Source organism: Salminus brasiliensis, chromosome 2 (assembly GCF_030463535.1).
Source record: "Salminus brasiliensis chromosome 2, fSalBra1.hap2, whole genome shotgun sequence".
NCBI lineage: Eukaryota > Metazoa > Chordata > Actinopteri > Characiformes > Bryconidae > Salminus > Salminus brasiliensis.
In genome coordinates this window covers 39,354,043-39,376,087 of record NC_132879.1, presented here as the reverse complement: position 1 = coordinate 39,376,087, position 22,045 = coordinate 39,354,043, and the positions used below count along the sequence as shown (strand labels likewise).

Below are 22,045 nucleotides of genomic sequence, written 5' to 3'. Positions count from 1 at the left end.
CCGAACTGTATGAAACAGTTTGTGGCCCCTTTGGAATTATCTGAATTAGTTTAATAAACAAACACTGTTTTAAATAAATACACACCACATGAAATGAAATACAATGAAGAAAATGAAATAAAATAAAGAAATACACAGAGAGAAACAGGTGTCTTTTTTGCGTCAATTTCTGTTGACTTTTGCCTATGCACAGCACAAAAACTGTTCTTCATGAACAAAACTGTTGTTTCTGTGTTTCTGTAATGTTGTTTGATCACAACCCTACTTCATTCCTAACTTCTCAATTCATCCCAAAAGTACTGGATGGAGCACCATCATCAACATCATTTCAGAGATTACAGTTTCACAGATCCACGGCTCAGTGCTGTGGCGCATACTAAACGCTTAAGGTCTTCATGCCTGTACACCGCTACAGACCCAAAGGCTCAAGAAAAGCCATCTACAATGTGCTCAAGAGCATTCAAATAAGCCATAGAAGTTTTTGGATTTTGTCCTGTTGAGTGACGAAACAAAACTAAAACTTTTCGGGCCTAAGGATCAGCAGTATGTCTGGAAGAGACGGAATGAAGCATACACTGAAAAGAACACCCTGTCTACAGTGAATTATGGCAGTGGCTGATTTGAGAGAGAGAGAGTAAACATGTGTTTGTGAAATCCAGCTGTTGCTGATGTCAGTAATCAGAATGTTTTTAAAGTAACCAACCCTGTATATAGCCTGTAAGCCTTGTTGTATAAATTTTCAACTGTAAATATTTTCATCACTCTGGGTTTATTTTTCAGTCTGTTCACTTTACAGTAATCATGAATTAGTGAATAGTGGAGTAGTAGGTGTTAACACATGAACTGTTCTGAACAAACAGTAATGGAGTCTTACAATAATCATTCTGGCCTGGATGTGGTCTAAAAGCATGCGTTCATAAAAACAATTTCTTTATCTGCTAAATGGTCAAAAACTTGGTGTCTTAATGCCTGTAATATTTGGAAAGCAGAGGAGTCAACAGAGGAATAATGCTAACATTAGAGAAGATCTGAACTCTGACAAAATGAACACTTCAGACACCAGCATTAATATATAGTAGCTTTATTGGAGTATGTTGACTAACAGTGCAACTGCATTTACAGAGGTCTCTGTAATTGGAGGTAGTGTCAGAGGATTGCAACATTAAGCCCATACCTTCTGTTTCCTTGAAAACACTCCTTCTGTTCCTGTTCCATGTTTTCATTTGTTCCATTCTTGTTGGAATCCAACAGGGAGGTTTGATAAAGAACATTAGTAAAATCTGGTTTATGGAAACAGGCAGTTTAACATCTCTTTTGGTTCCGTTAAAAGCCACATTTAAAAAAGAAAGAAAATAAATTTGGCAAGAGTGCTGGCTGAGTACAAATACCACCAAGTCCAGCATATCTAACTAACTTTAGCTGGCTGGGTCACAACTAATTAAATTGCACTGGTGATTTTGCACTTCAGACATACCAAAAAAACTGTACCAAAAGAACTTTGTACAGAGTGTATGGTAATGTGACCAATAGCACAACACAACATGATAAATAATAGTATGATTAACTAGCTAGTTACCGAACAGCTTGACTACAAAGAGCTACATAATAGAAAGGTCACGCAGAGGGTCTCTTCCAGCCAAGGCTGTCAATCACTTAATTCCGAATTACTTATGTGCTTAATAATTTTCACTCAAGGTAGAACGCTGATGGTCAGGTGTGCTGGAATCTGGAATAGAACATGCTTTGATGGGGGTCCCTTAGGACTGGGTTGAGAAACCTATATTCTTAGAACTGCATTATCCTAAATTACATAAATTAGGCTATATTTAATTTGTATTTGCTTAACATGTAACACTTAATGATCAGATTATTTTTTAAACAGTACTGTTTGTCTTAAATTAGATGTGGAGGCTAAATTTACACAGGGATGTAATAGGCAGTATCACAGTTTGTAAGTATGTTGCCGACTGCATCTGCACATAGTCCAGATTACCAGTTGCAATGCAGTTTAATTTCAAATGCAAAAAAGTAATTATTATTATTATTATTAATGAAGACATTATTGTACATGTAAATAAAAATTACATAAATTTTCCAAAATAAAACATGAATACACCCTATAGAATGCATATAAGCTAATTTCATATTTCATTAGATAAGGCTAGTTGGTGTTTATCACATCAATTGCTATACCAAACTGTGTTTTTATTGTATGCAGCAGAATTCTGATAAAAAACTATAAACAAATGCTTTTTAGTCTTAGAAATATAAACTTTTGAAGTAGATAAATTTGGTGATTCATAAGTGCTAAGAAAAAGAACCGCATCCAGACATATTAAAACTTAACAAATAAGATTTGTCATTACATACACATACTGAATTTCTAAAGATCAGCAACTATATCTGTATATCAGATTTTCTTTGCAAGGTATACCATAACCTTTTATAATAAAAAGGGAAAAGTCCTTCAGAGCACAAGCTACATCAGTAGCAGAACACATGGCCATATAGCAGGGTGCAGTTAGAGATGCCACATTAGTTGAGTTTATTTGACATTGTTATAGCATGTCCATCATTGACACTTATATATGGCATTGTCAAATTCAGAGACTGACAAATTGACAAACTGTTTAATACTATATCTGAAAACACATGTGGGATACTTTTCACTGCGTCATGAAAGTCAGTGTCTAAATTTTACTCTTTCACCTAACCTTAAAACAAGAGAACTGGAACTAAAAACTGCATGTAAAACCATGAAGAATTATATACTAATGTAATTCACAGACATTATGCGCTAAATCAGCTAAATCATAATGCACATACTTATAATAATAAGTGTCTATATTTTGGTGCTAATTCATGTAATTAAACTGTCAGTGTTACAGATGGCTGGAGCGTAACTGGAAACCTCAGCACAGTCATGTAGGATCTTAATACTGGCCAAGCATAAATTAGTCCCATGCTCCTTTGCTCATAAACTGTTGATTCTTGATTCATATGATTCTGAGAAAAAATATGAAACTATTTATGTTTGCTGTTTATTCATTTGCTGATTAATTGGCATAATAAATGGTTAGAACAAACCCCTGTTTCTTGTTTGTCTGACAAGTCTGAACTTTTGTATTTTTCCCTTTAGTGACCCCTGGTGGTGTAGAAGCTTGGAAATAGCAGACATAAACACTTCAAGGAAACATACAGGTCACATGGACAATGCTTGGAATACATGTTGTTTTCTGTGTGTTCAGTACATACAAAGGGTAATACACAATTCTTTGTTTTCACATCACTTGAACTTACTGTTACTGTTGCAATATGTAAGCAACAAGTCTCAAACACAATGGTGTATGTGGTATGTAGACTGAAAAGACCAAAAAGACAAACACTTAAAAAATACCCCTTGCATAGGGTTGATATACTTATTTTAAAGAATCCCTTAAATATACAGTGTGCAGGACAAAAAGTAGGTCATAAAGAACAACAACAACAAAAAACAAAAGGAATACTCTATTGGCCATGACAAGTATGAACTGAATTACAAAACAGCTGAAATGTCATTCAAGTACAGAATTGCTTTTATTAGTTAACAGCTAAAGATAATGCATTAATTAAAAATAAGTGTCTTTTCAATTAAACCTTTAATACATGTCCTAATTTCATAGTATTTAGTAAGTATATTAGTATGTAACATTAATAATTGTTTCTATACACATCAGATATAGAGATCTTTATACACTGTTTATAACCTGTTGTTAGTTATGCTTTTTAAGGCAAGGCATGTTGTAAATACTTAGTTTTACATATTTACACTTTTTGTCTCTCTCTCTCACACAATAAGCTCCTCATAAAATAGCAGGAATATCCCTGTATGTCATAAAGTATTTACATTTAGAGCATGGAAGGTATATTATATGTGGGCTAAGCCAAAACATTATGACCACCACAGGTGAAGCGAAAAACCTTATCTAAAAACAACAATGGTGCATGTCAAGGTCGAAGATAAGTGATGATAAGCAAACAGTCAGTTCTTGTAGTTGGATGTGGGAGAAATTGGCAGATGGAAAGACTCTTGACTCATTGAAATGAACGACTTTAACAGGAGCCAAATCAGTATGTCCAGATTGTAAGTCCTGTGGAATGCTCCTGGGCAGCAGTAAAGAGTATCAACTGAGAATGGTCCAGGGAATGGCAAACTATTAACTAGTGATGGGGTGTTGGGCATCCCAGGCTCATCGAGGCACAAAGGCTATCCTGTCTCGTCCGAACCAAATAAAGGGCTACTGTGGCACAAGTGACAGAAATGTTTAATGATGGTTATAGGAGGAGTGTATTGGACCCTGCTACATATGAGGCTGTACAGCTGAGGACCGGTCAGAGTGTCCATGCTAATCCCTGTTTACCATCAAAAGTGCTTACAAATGACATAGAAACTTTGGAAGTGGAAGAAGCTTCATAGTATTTTACATCACATGGGCGGATTTGTATGTGTGTCATTTACCTAGGGAAGTTACGGCACCAGGATGCACTGTGGTAAGAGCCAGTACAGGGAGTGTAATACTCTGGGCAGTGTACTGTGGGGAGACCCTGAGTCCAGGGTGACAACAAGTCACCTTAGAACCTACAGGACTTAAAGAATCTGCTAGTGTGTCTTGGTGCCAGATACCACAAGGCACTTATAATGGTCTTGCAGAGTCAATGCCTCAACGGGTTGGATCTGTTTTGGTGCCACACAAAGTATCAACAGCATATTAGGCAGATGGTCATAATGTTTTGGGTAATTGGTGTATAGAAAATATGATTAGGTTCTATATTTGGTAAACACCACAGCAATATTCATTTTTCCTCCAGGATTTTGGTCAGGAATGTTGTAAGGCCCTTAATAAAACCACAAGCATGATGATTTACATTCAACCATATTACATTGGCCTGAAGGAACATTAGAACAATTTCAACTAGATCATAGATTACAATGCAGCAGATATGGGCGTGCAACCTATAGCAGTGGATGGTTGATGTGTCGCTGGTGAACGCAGCTCTGTTTCTACAGAGGTTGAGCATGTAACACAAACTAGACACAGTGCTCAAAGAACAGTGAGTTTCAATCCTCAGCAGAGGGATTTCTGTTTCTCTGAAATTCTTTTATGGTGGAAAGTGTTTCTGACAGGTTCCTGAGCTAAATTATTTGCGTTATGCTTGTCTTAGAAGGAAACTCAACTGATTTAAAAAATAATGTATGCATAATTAAAATGTTAAAGAAGGAGACAAAGTGAATCAGAGTGTTTTGATGTGAAACAGTGCACTATAGAGAAACTTAACAATGCAGATTCCTTTCCAACAATGGCAATTGGGATCAGCATTGTCTACAATGTGAATACATCCAATTTGGTGATTTGGAGCCACCAACGCCTCAATTTGAACTGCGCTTGGAGGAAGGTGCCCGGTCTCCAGCACCACTACACCAGTTGGCCAGTGCCAGACAACATTGCATAAGAATGATGAGAGAGCGGAGAAAGCATGGACAATTGTGCTCTCTTGGACGCCATAGTGGTGGCACATTAGACCACTGTGCTACCCTGAGCCCCCAAAAATATATTTTGAGGCTCTTCATTTAACCAAAATTTTACATGCCTTAATCTGCCTTACAAAAGGAAAGTTGAACATTCGCCTCACATAAAGAAGCTATAACTGTATGAAAGATACATTTGGATTAATCTTTAGTATAACTTAATTTTGTACCCATGCCTTCTGCCTTTTTTCCTTTTAGTTACACAGGCATTAAGCACAAGGCTGGAACAGATGCATTTACTTTACGATGCTTTAGAAAACATCAAAACAGGTTTCATAGAAACGGTTGATTTGGAACACCTGTCTGAATTCTGTGCTGTAGCATGTGTTACCTTTCAGACATTAGGCAGAGTATTTATGTTTTTTTCTTGTAATATATTTCTGTAATGTAGCTTCACTAACTCTTCAGATGTTTGGTTTCTGTCACTACCACTGTGCACAATTCTGTCTCAGAAAGTTTCTCTAGAATAGAGTATTTCACATCAAACTACTTTGAATGACTGTTTACATCTTAACCATTTAATTATGCCTAAAGTTAGTAAAATCAGTGGAATTCCCCTTTAATTAAGGAATACCACAGACTTTTGTCTATCTAATATTTACGTGGCACATCTACAATGTACAGCTGATTGCCACAGAAAAAAATGTTCCTAGAAAAGCTGCTGAATTCCAAGTAAATGCTTGTGTAAAACACACAGTTGTGTTGTAGAACGCTCATTATTTCTTAATTAAGTTTTTTTATGAAGCTATGAATCTTTATAATTTGTTCTTTCACAGATGTAATTAAGTGTTCTAGAGGGAAGAATTTCTATAATTTCTTACCAGCACAGTGATGTAGGAGGATTTTGCACAGGAAAGTAAAAATAACCTATATTGCAGTCACATATTTTACTATAACTATACTATATTTTATTATAATGTTTATGTATAGTATTTAGCAAATTCTCGATGGCTCTATTATGAGCAAGTTTCAGGTCAACATGTTTTCTGTCCTTTTAACAGTAAAAGGAAATGTGTTGGAATTTCTGTCCATGGTAATCAACAATATAAAACAAATGTGCCAGATAGAGAAAAGGTCAAGATCTGTATCCCTATTGTTAAGTATTAGTTAAAAAACATAATAGAGTGGATTTTGTGTATCCACAGTTTCTAATGCATACAGCATTATGCAGGATTTTTGTCACTAAGCCCTCATAAGCTCCCATTCACATTTCTTGGTTTACATCCTATAACTGAACGCTAACATACATGTGTTATGTCTTTCCTACCATGTAATCCCTCAGAGGAATTAAGGTTTGCTTTGGCAGTTGAGTGTTGCGTTGCTTTGTGAACCCCAGTGTGATCGCCTCCTCACCTGTGAGGTCACATGGTTGGGGATAAGAGTGCAGAGTCGACTTGAAAGAAGTTTAAATATTAGTTTCCCGCTGCATGGCTTCTTCTTCCTTTGCAAAGAGATCCTCAGAAGCCTGTGCATCAGCATCAGGCTCAGCCTCTGTCTGGTCCTTGTTCCTGTCTGGATCCTCAGTTTCAGTTCGTTTGTACATCTCCTCCTTTTTGCGCTCTTGCTCCAGCAGACGGTAGTTAATAAAGTTGCCAATGAAGAGCCAGATACTGGCAAAGATCACCACGGACCCACAGCAGATGTACATGTACTTGTAGCTTTTAGTGACATCAACTAGTTTCCCTGCAAAATATCAAATGCAGAACATAATATCATTCAGTGACAAACTGCTGTTGAACTCATTAGTCATTAGTGCAAAGCTGTGACCATGCCAACTTTTCTGTAAAGCGGGTATTGTGTCTTTCTGCCAAAACACGAGTTTTTAAGTGATTTTAATACAATTTTAGCTCAGCAACTCAACAAATTCTAGGACGTTGTAATAAATAATAAATTGGTAGGTGTGTTATTAGAAATGCTGATGTTTATGCATGTTTAGCAGACAAATTACACACAAGCCAAATTCAGTATTTGTGTAAGAAGAACAAATTATGCATTATGTAACCAATCTTAACACAGTTGTAAAGCCATTTCCCAAATTCCCAAAGCATTACTAACAGCTACAAACATTACCAAACCAAGTTCTTCTAAATTTCCCTTACCTGCCAGTGGTGGTCCGATCAGGACAGGGCCGCATTCCACAATGGTGGTGAGTCCCACCGCACTGGAGAACCTCTGAGCTCCTACAAGGTCCATTAGTGTCTCGAACAGCACTGCACTCACCATGCCAAATGCAAAGCCAAAAAACACTGCGTACACCACCATGCCTGTGTACCCCTCGGCTAGCGGGCACAGTATGTGGCACACCCCATTATAAAGAACTGCAAAGCTGAAGAAATACTGGATCTTTGGGCGCACCCAGCGAGAGTTCGCCAGCAAACCCATGGAGGGTCGGGCAAACATGTCTACAAAGGCCAGAATGGAGAGAAGAAAGGCTGCCGAGTATTCATCCACGCCATTATCCCTGGCATAAGGAGACAAGAAGACAATGGGGGCAAAGAAACCTAAGAACATGATCACATTTCCAGACAGGTAGATGAGGAAGCCTCTGTGTTTAAAAAGTGAAAGGTCTAGGTATTTGTTGACTGTCTGCCAGGCTGTAAGCTTCTCTGTCTTGGTGGCTGGAACAACTGCTGTTTCCTCGTCCTTGGTCTTCTTTGGGGGCTGAGGCAAAGGCCTCATGAGGGATCCAGCCACACAGCAGTTGAGCAAGAGCCCCCCGAGAATAAGAAAGCTGCCCCTCCAGCCAAAAGCGTTGATAAGGTACTGGTTTAGAGGGGCTAGCGTGCTCAGAAAAACAGGACTGCCCGCCATGGCCAAGCCATTAGCAATGGGACGTTTCTTGTAAAAGTATTTTCCAATCATGGTCAACGCTGGCTGAAGGTTAAAGGCCAGACCAAAACCTTTAAGAGAATAACGTGGAATCAATAACACAGTTCTAGTCAACATTAATTAAAGAAATTCTCCAGCATTTTTAACCTAAACTCTGCCCCAGTCTGTCAGCATTTGTATCATTCAACTAATTAGCGCAGACAACACACATTGTAAATGTTCAAGAACAACATATTTAAAAAAAGTACATTTTTCAAAGAAACATAAATCTTACAAATTTGAAGGGGCAGTGAAATTCTACACATTTCCTAAAGAAAATACACAAACAAATGTGCTGGATTTGGATTAAACAGGGACACAGAAGCCACATTACCTCACAAATCCAAGATAACAAATCAGCTAACTAATTTGCAACTATAGATAGTTCATTCTAATTCTTCAGTTTATCTCAGTGTATTTAGAGGGTTGATGTAAAAGAGGTAGATTTAGAGAGCATAACATCCTGATTCACCTTAAGGTAAAATGAAAAACAGTAATAGCCCAGTTTATCAGGTATAGCAACAGTAATCCTCATTGTCATTTTAGCAATTCAAGCTGACAAATATCAGTTCTGAAAGTTTTTATATTTCCATATAGGCCTTTTTTAAGTGATGAAAATATTCTATATGAAACAAAACTGTTGGCCTTTAGAAGCTTAGCATCATTAACACTATAGTGAGTAAACACTTACAATATCCCTTTACTGCAATGTATTTCACACACTATGTCATATTTTCATTCATTCATGGAATTTAGCAACTGCCCCATACTGTTCTATTACTGTCCTTTAAGAGAAATGCATTAAAAATGACTGTCTATGGTAATAGATGGTATGATACAAATGCAGGAGACTAAGCTGGAAAACACTGGAGTATCCCTTTATGACATTTTATCATCAAGAATTCATCAATCATCATTCTTTAGCCTTAAGAATAACTGATCAAGCTTTAATATCGTTTGAACAGAGGCATGAGAGGCATGAGAAATACATGTCGATAATAAAATAAGTTGTATTAATATTTGTAAAAGAACTGCTTCAGAACACTTTGTGTGGGATAAACCAAAGATTCAATTACAAACAGTTCTGTTGTCATTATTAAGATTTTACTGCATTAGGTACAAAAACTTTGGCAAAGTCTTACAAAGCTCTTGCAATATCCCCCAAAGTGTCAATCAAAGTTTAAACTCAAAGACACATTATCTTCCAAAGCTCAGCAGCTTTGCCAGAGCATTACTGAGAGCGCATTGTTTACAGCGGGTTCCTTGAAGCACTGACTCTAATCAAATTAGCAATAAGCTTAGGTGGAATTTACATGCACTCACCCCCGATCACTCCGATGCAGATGTAGAGCTGCATGACGCTGGTGCAGAAAGAGGCGGCGATCATACCCAGCGCACACAAGACCCCCCCCACTATCATCACTGGACGGCAGCCATATGTGTTTACTAGTATGCTGCTTATGGGGCCTAAAATGCAGAACAGAAATGATTAAGAAGGGGATCAGATGTTTTCCTGCACCAGCCTGTGAATATGAAGGAGGAAAAACAACATGGTTTGTTAATGACATAAGCTCATTATTCCTTAAAATGAGATTTCAGCAAGCCTATATCACTTCGGCTAGATTTATCGTGCAAATGAGTCTGTGTCAAGTTTAAGGACAATAATAAGTGGGACAGACTTTGCTGAGTGTAATGTTCAAATATGAGCAGCACACAAAGAGTGGTTATAAGGTGGTCTGGAATTAAAGGGGGTCAATCTCAGCAAAAGTGTCCTTGGAGGGTATGTGTCCTTTTAGTACAGATTTAAATGGAATACGGCTTAAGCACAGCCGGCACATGGACAAAAGCCTCTTCACACTAACAATAACACTTTAGTATTGAATAAGGAATGACACTCAGCTCAACAAGACACTCACTCAACTATATCAACAAAGCCTGCTTTTTATTGATGGCTTATTGGGCATACACAGGGGTAATTTTACTACAGTTGATGCAGAATAAAGGATTAATTTAAATTCTAAAAGCTATTCAATATAGTAATGCTGGTCCTAAGTCACATCATCATGAATAGTTATGCATACAATTGCTGTGAAGCACATTTCAAAGTAAAATGAGCATGGGACCATAAGGAGAGACCTACTGTAATGAAAAAAATAATCTGCACCGTCCCAGTAATGTCAGGAGAAGTGTTATTACCTCTGCTGAAAAAAAAGTGTGTGACTCAAAATGAGGTTAGGTGAGACATTGCCTCGCTTAATTTGTCCCATATAAATTTGCATTAGACCTTAAGCTACCAGGAACACCTTATTTGCATGCAGAGCAGCTGGAGAGTTTTACCAGTGAGAGTAAGGATTCGCTGGCAGCCATTACACTCAGGCCTTCAAATGATCTCTGCTTTAAAGGGCTTATAATGTCACACTCTTTCGTGCTCTGGAGTTTGATGAAGGCACTTAATGTAGGTGGCCCTCCTTTGTGGCTTAATAACTAAATAGAACTCACGGAAGCTAAAATTAGCATGAAGCACTTGGCTGGGTGAAGTAGTCATTAAATCCTTGTGGCACAAAATGACATAAATGAAACTGTAGAAAGGCTTAGGGCTAAAAATATTTGTTTGCTACTTTGTCCAATTATTTCATGATTATTAATGAGTAGTAAAAAAAATACGTTAAAAAAGTAAAAAAAAATAGCACCCAAAATATAGCACAATAAGTACTAATAGCATGTACCACATCTGTGTGGTGTAAGGAATGCAGAACATCTTGCTTTTCATTTTGGTACCCATGCTAACAGACCATTGCTTTCTGCATGAAATGCTCCTCCAAGCATAATTCAGTCCATTTAGTCAAATACCCATGCTACCAAACACACAGAGGAGTACATAACTGCGGACAGCGAATAAAATAAAGCAATTAATTTCAGATTGAATAGGTAGGCAGACATGATAGGTATTTATGTGTAGCTAAATGATTATTTCTCACAAATGTATGCCAACAACCTAGATCTTCTCTGCTCATTTGACCATGCACCGCCACTTGACTTATGCATGTATACATATCTCACACCAGATATTGGTCTACTATACTACCCATCTACCCATCTATTGACTTACCCACTTATTTACCTACCTACCTACCCATAGTTGCAATTGAAATTATTTTACCCTCATTGAAAATTAGGTTTGCACACTTTCAGCTGTTTGCAATAAACCAGTCAAACAAGAACAATTTAAATAGCTCAACAAAACAATAAAAAAAGCACTTTCTCAACATTTAACACAAAAGTACACGTTTATTGACTACTGAAGTCTAAGAATTATTTAACCCGTTCATGACAAGCGTAAATAGTGTATTCATTTGCTGTTATGACCTGCTCCAAATGTGAAGCATAGCCAGACACCAGCTTATGGCGCTGTTCCTGAGAAATCTTAGCCCATTCTTCAAGGGCAGTGGCCTCCAGTTCACTAACATTCTTAAATTTGCTGTTGCCACTGCCTTCTTCAAATCCCTCCAAAGATTTTCTATGGGGTTTAAGTCAGGCGACTGTGATGGCCACTTTAAAGTCTTCCAGGACTGAAACCAAGCCTTGGTGGACTTTGAGGTTTGCATGGGATAATTCTTCTGTTTTAAGGTTTGATGACACCCAAGCTTCAGTTTCCTTACGAAATGCGTGACGTTTTCTCCTAGAATTTCTTGATACTTGATTAAATCCATCTTGCCCTCCACACACTGCAGGTTTCCAGTGCCAGTAGCCCCAGGGCATCACTGGGCCTATGCCATGATTTACTTTGCCATGATTTATTTGTTGGCAGGGTGTTTTTTTCAAAGTATGCTTTATTCTTCCTTCTCCAGACATACTGTTGATCCATAGGCCTGAATTCTGGTTATCCGTTTACCAGCCTCCTTACCCCATACTGCCTATTAAGCAGGCTGTTTTTGCACAGCGTTCATAAGTCTGTTCTGCTTGGCTGCCATATATTGTACCTCATTTAGAAAGATGTCTGTGCTGAAACAATCCTTATAACTTCTGCATCTATAAGTGGGACCAAACTGTACTGGGCTTCAAAGACAGATATGTAGAATATATAGAAGTTTTTTTTTTCTGATTCAGCCCATTTCCAAATGGACACTGAACAATTACTGCTCACATTTGTAGTCAGGGGTTCAATTCTGTTCACATCTAGATGGTTTAATTATGGATACAGCACTAAGATGAGGAAAAATAGCATGTTAATGCATGTGTGACAATAGTTAGGGCTAATGAATGTGTATTATGTGGCTCGTTGCACACTGAAGGACTGGTGCAATATAAACATTAGGAGAAGCCCGTTGCCTGGTGACATTAAAGATGCACAACAGTGTTAATCTGTCTCTTGGTCTTAGCATATAATCAGGTAGGTACACAAGATTAAATCAATGATTCATGTGTATCTAAGAGGGAAATTTGCTTTGAAAGTTTTCCATAACTACAAGAGCAGCGAAAAGCTCTCTCACATTAGTGGAACAACTTTGCAAATCACATCCTGAGTTAAGACAAAAATAAACAATTCCAAAACTGAATGTGTATTGTATTAGTCAGTTTGGCTTTATATCATCACTAAGTTGCTGGCATTAAGATTTAGAAAATACCAATATATCCAGCATGAATTGAACCATTTGAAGCTGATGGGCACTAAAGTGGCACTCACAACATTGTACATTAGCATCAAAACCCTCAAATATGATACAGGTAGTCACAGTGAAAATAATAATAATAAAAAAAACTAATACTAATTATATGAAAGTCCTTTTCATGGCATAGACCAGTCCTAAGTAAGTCACAGTTTATATAGTTTTGCCACACTAACAGTTTATACTTTTAATACTTTAATACTTTTTAATACTGCAATGTATTAAATTATTCCCCAGAGAAAATTCAGCTATTGAATAAACTTTAAAAACAGGCATAAATTAGCAGCAGTAACAAAGCGTGATCTTTGGCAATAAAGAAAGTAATTGAATGACAGCATCTAGACTGAGCCTTGACACTCCGTCAGTGCTTAAAGAATATTGTTAGCAACAAAATAATGCAATCTACAGTGCTATAGTGGGGACAACAAGTTTCCTTTGAGCCACTGCTAAACAGCACTTCTTCTACCAAAGTAATGGTAAACACACATATATATATATATATACTTAGTGGAGTACTTACTTCATGATTAATTTTTATGATAGTTTAAATGGTCCTCTGCAACTCGTCAACCCTTTAGCACTAGTTTTTGTTCGAATCTGCCCCTTCTTCCTTATATAAAGCCCTACCTAGGTCTCAAAAGTGTAGCTTCTACAAACGCATTATGCACAATACCTATTGGGCTGTGATACTTTTATCTATAGGATGCTATGTAGAGCTTCCCACATAAAAGACAGACATAACACCTGGGACAGCTGACTTCCTGAGATTACTAGACATTGAATGAATCTGAAGGTCTTAGTGAAGTGCCTGATAAAAACACTAGATGAGGACCCTAATGCCTTGACACCATTGACTGATGAATCAAGTCAGACCCAGATTAGGGAAAGTGCTGCAAAATCATTACTGTAATCTCTCAAGAAACCAGGCAGCCTTCAAAATTAATTAGATGTGGATCTGCATCCATCCAGTCTCAAAGCAATGATGATGTCATGGCCAAGTTAGCCTCTAATTAGAAATGACAACTAAGCAAGTAAGGCCAGGGTACATTGTCTGCATATTGAATTAGGCTGCTCAAGTTGCTTTTGTTCACACCTTAGAGGCTTTTAGGGTCCAGTACCATCTGTCACTTCTTCTGAAGGTGGTGGTATAACAACCCTTCTAGTGTTTACCTGAAAGCCATTAAAACTTACAGTGCTTTCAAAAAATCCCCTTGTAATTTACTAGATTTCAGTTTATTTTCAGTGGCCTTCTGTAGATGATCAATAACAGTATCAGTAACATGTCAACAGCATATCTGTGATGCAGCTGTAGTGAATAGGTTTGTTGAAACAGCTTAATGTTGAAGATGTAGTGTTGATACATTGCTCACACTGAGTAGATGTGTTGTTCATATTAAGTAGATGTTACTTCCATTTATCAGATTCACCATAATTCTTACTTACCCTGACCCTAATCCTAACCTTAATCTAAACTTCAATGTAAAACCTAATTCTAACCCAAACACTAATCCTAACCCTAACCTTAACGCAAAGTCTACCCCTGACCCTGACCTTAACGCTAAGACTTTAATCTCTACCCAAAACCTAATCTTCACCTTCACCCTGACCCTAATCTTAAAACCAACCTTAACCTCGCTGTGACTCTAATCCTAACTATAACCCTAATCTGAACCCAAAAACCTAATCTCGAATCTTACCCTGGTCCTAATCCTAACTCTTACCCTGGCACTATTCTAACCCTAAACCTGTAAGATTTCTCTTTGCGAGTATTTACACACAAAAGACATGAGATTTATAAGTGTTGTAGGATTTACACTTAAGATACTGACATTAAACTGAAACTTAGACCAAAGTTAAATGCCTTATTTATAAACTCTAAAGGCCTTGTGGTCCGTTAGAGAAGCAATCTTCTTAATCAATTTTCTTAATTTATGACATTTATAACCCAAATCTCTATCTTTAGGGAATGAAGCATCAATCCCTACCTCCAGCATACATGACAGCCAGCATGATAGAGGAAATCCAGGCTACTTGACTGTATGATGCATCAAAGATCCTCTGGATATCCTTGAAGAAGACGGTGGTGGCTTTGGGGAAGGCATAGGAGAAGCCGATAGAGATAAAGGCTCCACATACCACAGCCCAGCCCCAGCCTCCATCTGGAGGGGGCACAACTGGTGATCCAACTGGGGGTGGCATTCTAAACCCAGGTCTATTGCTATAGACAGGGAACAAAAAGGAAGAAACATAACAGTTAGAAGTGCTTTGCGTTTCCAGTAGGGATTTCTTCATATGATCCAGTAGATTGGGATGGGGGCTGATCCAGGCAATGCAATCCCATGTTTTGTACCACTACACCATTGCCTGCAGCAGTAAGTCTTGTTGTCAAAAGGTAACAGCAGTTTAGATGTTTGTAGTATTTTACAGTGGATCATGAAAGCATAACATCTGTAATTATAATGTAAAGGATGTCACATTATATAAATTAGAGATTAAGAAAAAGAGATTTTACTTCAGTATTGAAGCAGTATTTTGTGGGAATTGGTATTTTTGGCTTACAGGCTCCCCCTACAGGTGGAGATTCACTGCACTGAAGATTATGGTTTGAGTGCCCCACTTCCCCCAGTACATCTGCAGGCTGAGGGATACAGAACCAGCATTGACAGTGAAAGAAGCATGTGGACTGATGCGACAGAAATTATAAAGTTACACAGTGTTATGTAGTTCTCACAAGCATTTTCCTGACTGCTTCACCACAGTTACTTAGTGCAGTTCGCAGCATGTTAAACCCAGGGTAGCAATGATAGATTCTCTATATTGTCTCTCTATTAACAGTCAGTGGACCATCAAAATGATTTTAAAGCTGTAATTTCATGGTTACTTAAATTGTCATATAAATTCTGTGGTATTATTTATAAAAACACAAAGATCAGATGGATATCAGCAGAAACATTAAGGTTAAGTACTCGGATCAGGGTACAAAAAACCTGGATTAAGACATATCTAGTTTCCATTTCTATTTCTCTGTTTATTGGTACATAACAACTAAGTCTTTTGAGGATAAAGTAGAAAGAAACCAGACAACGAAGACCTTGACAATAGAGAGAAAGAAAAGTAAGAAGGCGCTTTGTCTTAGGCCATGCTATTGGCAGATCAATAGACTGGCCCAGGTCATGATGATACTGAGTCAGAAACTGAGCTCTCACTTAATGTCTTATTGTTCAGAACTGTATTGCCTATTTGTGTCTTGGAAAAGACGTCCACTAAGCCAGAACTAAGTGACTGAGGTCAGTCAGTCTAATGTAATCACCATAGTGACACTGTTTACATTCGGCAGCCAATCGGAAACACTAATCCGTAGTATAACTCTCACCTCCGACTTATCTTGCTTTCCACTCCTAAGTGTGAGAGCTCATGGAAATCTGGGCTGGCAAAATAACTGTAACCGAATCACAACTGTATTTACAAACCAAACAACACCTCTTGTGAGAATGTGAAATTAGAGGCTTGCACCCCTGATATTCACACACACACACACACTCACCTCTAATTTCATATTATTCAGTACCCCTCTGAACAAAAGGCTGGTGTTGGGTAAGTTTGTCATGTGCCTCAAATCCAAACATTCTTTTCAATGTGCTGTGATGTACACTGATATAGTAAATGGCAGTTACTTTGGACAGATTTTATTTATTAAATTTTTTTTATTCAATATTTTGTAATATTAATAGTTCTTTGTTTGGGCAATAGTCAATAAATAGTCAGGCAGCCCTGGCTGCTCTGAATATATATATATATATTTTTGTTACTTGCATTGTGTTTTGATTTTCTATTTAGTTTTCAGAAGCTTTGTCTTTTGTAAGCCTAATCTGACAATTGTAATGTTAATATTTGGAAAATAGAAGTAAGTTATGAAAAATAAATAAGTTATAGCTGGTTAAATGCATAATCACATGCTTGGCATCCATGTGAGCAATGCGCAAAACTTTCCACATGGCTTTCTGCATGGCAAGTGAAGCTAAAATGTAAGAAATCACTAGTGTGGAAACATTTACAAAACAGTCACTTAAAAAAACTGCAACAAGACAGAACACTGTAACATTGATGGCTGATTTCAGTTCATTTGCACTATTACTGGTATACAGTATTAATACATTGTTACTATTGGGGTATATTCGGAACTGCAGCAATTAATACATTGCAAACCAAGTTGTAGTTAATTGTGAAGTGGAAGTATAATAACTTTTTAAAGGGTGGTATTGAAAATGATAATTTACGTACTTAACAAAGAGTTTCAGTATGCAGTTTATTGTCTTGTAAAGTGTGTAAAGTGTTTTAATTACTGTTTTCAATAAGGGGTTTGTTAACTATGCTCCTAACAACTATGCTTTTAACAACAATATATAAATACAGCTTCTTCCTTTCTTAGTACTATAAGGCAACAAGGGGGCAGCTGTGGCATATAGGTTCGAGAAGCCGGCTTAAGACGAGACACATAATCCTTGAATATTCACTGCCATAAATGGGTTAGTATATGGTGGTTGAATTTCACTGTACTGCTGTGCGATGGAAATGGCAGGTGCTTCATTGTTTACAACAAAAGAGGAGTGGGCGTGCGCTCTTCATGTCACTGAGAAATAATGAATATTTCCTGGTTTTATCCTGCTATTTTACTCCGCTCTGAAATGGACCACAATCACACCCACAGTGTTTCAGAAGTAGTGATTATCCTCAGGATATATTCGGACAAGCATGCTGAGGCACAATTCAACACAATAAAGATGAATGAATGCTATATTCCCCACCCCTCTTCACAAGACAATATCAGGTTAAGGAAGAGGTCTAAAGTCTTGCCTGCCCTATCCTGAAACGGATACAAATGAAATAATAAAGAGTCTAAAATATCTCAACAGAGAACCCAAGGGACCAAATCTCACACCTAAGAACACTATTCCCCCTCGTCACACACCATGGGAAAACATCGGCCCTGCTCCAAGAAATGGCATCTTGCCAACCAGGATCTGTCAGTGTACACATACAGACATAAACTAGCATTATCTGCATCCTAACACCCCTGCTGAGAGTACAGTAAGATCAATTGAAATTTGCGAACCAATGAAATGCTCTGTTCAGAGGGGTGCGTCAGGTTGCAGGAAATGCCTGTGGCTGCGGGCTTGTGGCCATTGTTGACCCTCTCAAGCAACCAGTAGTAATTACAGTGTGCCCATCAGAGCGCAAGTGACTGCTCTTCTTACATGACTCGCTGAGACAGAGGTCACTACACACCCCAGAGAAACAAACCCCGCCTCAAGATTAAACAACAGTAAGAGGAAGCACTAAACTGCAAAATGACATGGGGAGACATTCCATGTCGACATGCCAAACAAGTAATTCCACAGGCTGGGATAATTAAGGAGAGTGCATGTGTATCTTTATTCTTGTAACTTTAACGTTACATGATCAGATGATCAGAATAAATCAGTTTTAACATGGAGAACATGTCTAATACTATTTAAATGTAGTGTTTAAAACAAGCAATCTTACTATATACTTTAATTATTATAATAGTGGACAAGGTCAGTAAGCTGACATTTTTGTTGCCGAGTGTAGTACTTTAGAAAAATTAGTTCTATAAAGCACCTTTGTTAGAAGTCAAAAAAATTATTAACTATATAGAATATTTTTTTATTATTATTTTTAAAAATATATTATGATTATTTTCTTTCCCAACATTTCCATTTGATTCCAACATTGTATTTGAAAACTATTGAATATGTACACTGTTTTAATGCATTTAGAGCTTAATAAAAAATTCCTTTAAAACAGCAATATCAACTGCGGGTACCCAATTTCATATACGTTTATTTGAAACAATATAAATTAATGTGTATGTATATTGGACAGTTTACATATAGACAGATGATACATTTAAGGATAAAACTGAATAAATGATTAGGGACAGGTGTAATGATACAGGTAAGCAACTGGCATCCTTCCATACAGGCGTGTAGCAAAATGCAGAGAAAGCTCAGTTGATGACAAAAGGAAAAGATCTGTGACTTTGAGAGAAATTTCTAGGCCACGGATAAAGAAACTTTACTTACAAGCACTGCTAAACTGGCCTGTGTTTTAATGGAGTCAGTGACTAAAGCATTAATGTTGTTTTTGACTTTCATTTGTCACCAAGTATGTGTACATGTATGTTGTAAGTAACAACTAATCCTCTGTTGAGACATGTGACTAAGGCCATGGCAGCATATAAACGTATGTGTGTGTGTGTGTGTGTGTAGTCTTCACCCTCTTTCAAGGTCACATACAGAGACTGCAACCTGGAACTGTGCCTACACTCACACCAAAGATAGTGTATCATGCATTTTTAATTAACATTCAGAGTATCGTGTTGTGCTTCAAAGTACAACTACAGCCCATCTGAAATCTCTCCATAGGCAGAATTTGAATATTTGAAATATAGCTGTGACCTGTGGCCTGTGACCTATGAGCAGCTATACACTGTTTTGATATCAATAGAGTCAACATTACTGTGAATATGTTTTTATTGTTAATATTCTGACTGCTTTTTAAAGGGTCCATATTGTCCCTGTCGGATAAAACAGCAACTTAAGCTTTCAATAGAAGTCTGTAAAAAGATTTTATTCTCAAGCATTTTGGATCATTTATATTGGTTCATTCAGCATAAAATTGTAATGAACAGCTGCCAGATTCAAATTAAGTCAATAGGTGAAAAGAACTGCATGTTTTTGTGTGACAGTGATAATATCCTAATTGTAGGGTCCATTTTAGAGGCCCATAACTTTTATACTTTAAAATAAAACCTGTTTTTGTTACTATACCTTTAAGATACACTAGATGTTCAAATGTACAGCTACATTTAGCTGGCAACTTATGCCAGGCGTGGACTAGAGGGGTATAAAGCCCCCCAGTGTTGAGCTGTAGAGCAGTAAAATTGTGTTCTGTGGAATGGTGATGCTCCATCCAATAATTTTGGGAGTTGGGGATGAGGTGAGGTGGTGATCAACCAATATGCTGACTTCAAAAAAGCAGAACAAACACTTTTTTAATACCTTTGAATACAATGAATGAGCAGGTGTCCTAATACATTCATTTGGTGTATATGTAAATGAGCTTTTTTCTGGCAGCCATATATGGAATAATTCTTATAACTTTCGCATTAAAGAGGGATAATCTAGTTATAAGTAGTAAAGTAGTTCCACAAGTGAGCTGCATGCACTGTTTACATACTAGGACTGAACCGACATTCAGGACTTCTAATCAATGTTATTTTGACCACGGCCCTGTCGATGATTTCTTATTCTGTAAATTCTTTTTTGGTTTTGTACTTTTGATTAGTTGTACTTTCCCCTGTGTTCATGGACTGTCCCCTTAAAAACATACTACAGTATGTGTAGTCACGTGACTCCACCTCATGGAGCAACATGGAGGACAATTCAAAAACAAGCAACTCGGGTCAACTGAGCAGCTAAAATAATTGTTCATTAATCACAATCGAGGTAAAGTAATACATAATACAGGTTTAAGGTCATATCGTCCAGCATTACTACAAACAAGGGCTGGCCTGTCAGCCCTGCGGCGCCGCACCCCCCCCCCCCAGGGGCGGCTTTGGGCCGCGGTCCACAGGCTCCTTGGGACTTTTCAGTCGATGTTGGGTTGATTTCAATGTTCATGTACTTTCTGTTCCTCCCGTTGGTTTTCTCACTAAGGACTTTTATGTTGACAGCGGTCGAAGTAAGACGCCATGTTTTCTGTTTAGTTCTGATTCGTTTCACCTGAGAGCTGGAGTACAAAGTGAGCAAACGCGGATGCCTCGTCACCGAGAATTACTCTTGCGATGCCAAGCTGTGAGGTTGGCTTCACGTTCAGGAGACTTCTAGGGAGGTCTACGAGTTCAAGTAGTATATGCTCTATCGGAGCGGTTTCATGTTCAGGAGTTCACTGTCTGGTTCACCGGTTGGTCGCCAGGGAGATTTGGCGTCCGGTTCCCGTGCACCCTAGTCAAGTAAGTTCATCAGTGCCTGACGAGCGCGGTTTTGGGGTGAGGCTTTTGTTTGCTAGTTTCATTGGTTCCTTTGTGTTCTAGCCTTCCTCCCCCCATTTGATTTGTCCCCTCTCGCTTAGCTCCCGGACTACTTTCCATCCTCAGGTGGTCTTCCAGGTTAAGCCCCATTTCAGTTGTCACCTGTTTGTTTTCTGTTTCTGTTTATTGGACCCTGTACTTTGCTGCCTCGTTTTTGTTGTATTTGTTTGTTTGGTTTCATTATTAAAGACCATATTCTTGCATTTGCTCTGTCCCTGCGAGTGTTCCCTTGTCTCGCTAGCCAGCATGACAGAATTCTCGTTGGAGCCTGCTAGCTCTCCCAGTCCCGTTTTCACACCCCATAGCGCGTATCCGGTAGGCAAGCCTGATACGTACAGTGGCAATCCGGAGCTTTGCGAGGGGTTCTTGCTTCAGTGTGAGGTCTTCTTTAAGAACACTCCGACCGGCACTGACCAGGTGAAGATCGCCTTTATAGTATCCCGGCTCGCAGGGAAAGCTCTGGATTGGGCCACTGCCACCTGGACGGAGCTAAGCGAAGGATCACCAAGGGCGACCTGCTGCTGCGGATGGAGCAGGGCTCCCGGTCGGCTGCTCAATACTCCCTCGAGTTCCGTACTCTGGCGGCAGGGAGCGGATGGAATCAGCCGGCCCTCTTGGCCCTGTTCCGCAATGGGTTGAATCCCCGTCTGCAGCGGGAGCTGGCCTGTCGGGGCGAGACGTTGGAGCTGGATGACTTCATCGCGCTCGCGATCCGGCTGGACCAGCTCTTAGGTCGCCCTACTCACCCCAGACCCCACGGAGCTGGGGGATCGGTCGCCTGTCCCACGAAGCAGGCCAGCCAGTATATTACTTTCCAGTTCTGCAGGAGCA

The 22,045-nt window shown here is 38.5% G+C and overlaps 1 protein-coding gene across 1 annotated transcript in view; it reads right to left on the bottom strand.

Annotated features, from left to right (window-relative positions):
* Positions 1-3,386: 3,386 nt before the first annotated feature.
* LOC140549222 (monocarboxylate transporter 2-like) overlaps positions 3,387-22,045 on the bottom strand; it is a 32,769-nt gene continuing 14,110 nt past the window's right edge. The window contains exons 2-5 of the mRNA XM_072672639.1: positions 15,087-15,319; positions 9,758-9,901; positions 7,666-8,466; positions 3,387-7,249 (exon numbers count right to left, since the gene is read on the bottom strand). Coding sequence (XP_072528740.1) covers positions 6,972-7,249; positions 7,666-8,466; positions 9,758-9,901; positions 15,087-15,300 — 1,437 coding nt within the window. The 5' untranslated portion in view covers positions 15,301-15,319 and the 3' untranslated portion in view covers positions 3,387-6,971. The remainder of the gene's footprint in view (positions 7,250-7,665; positions 8,467-9,757; positions 9,902-15,086; positions 15,320-22,045) is intronic.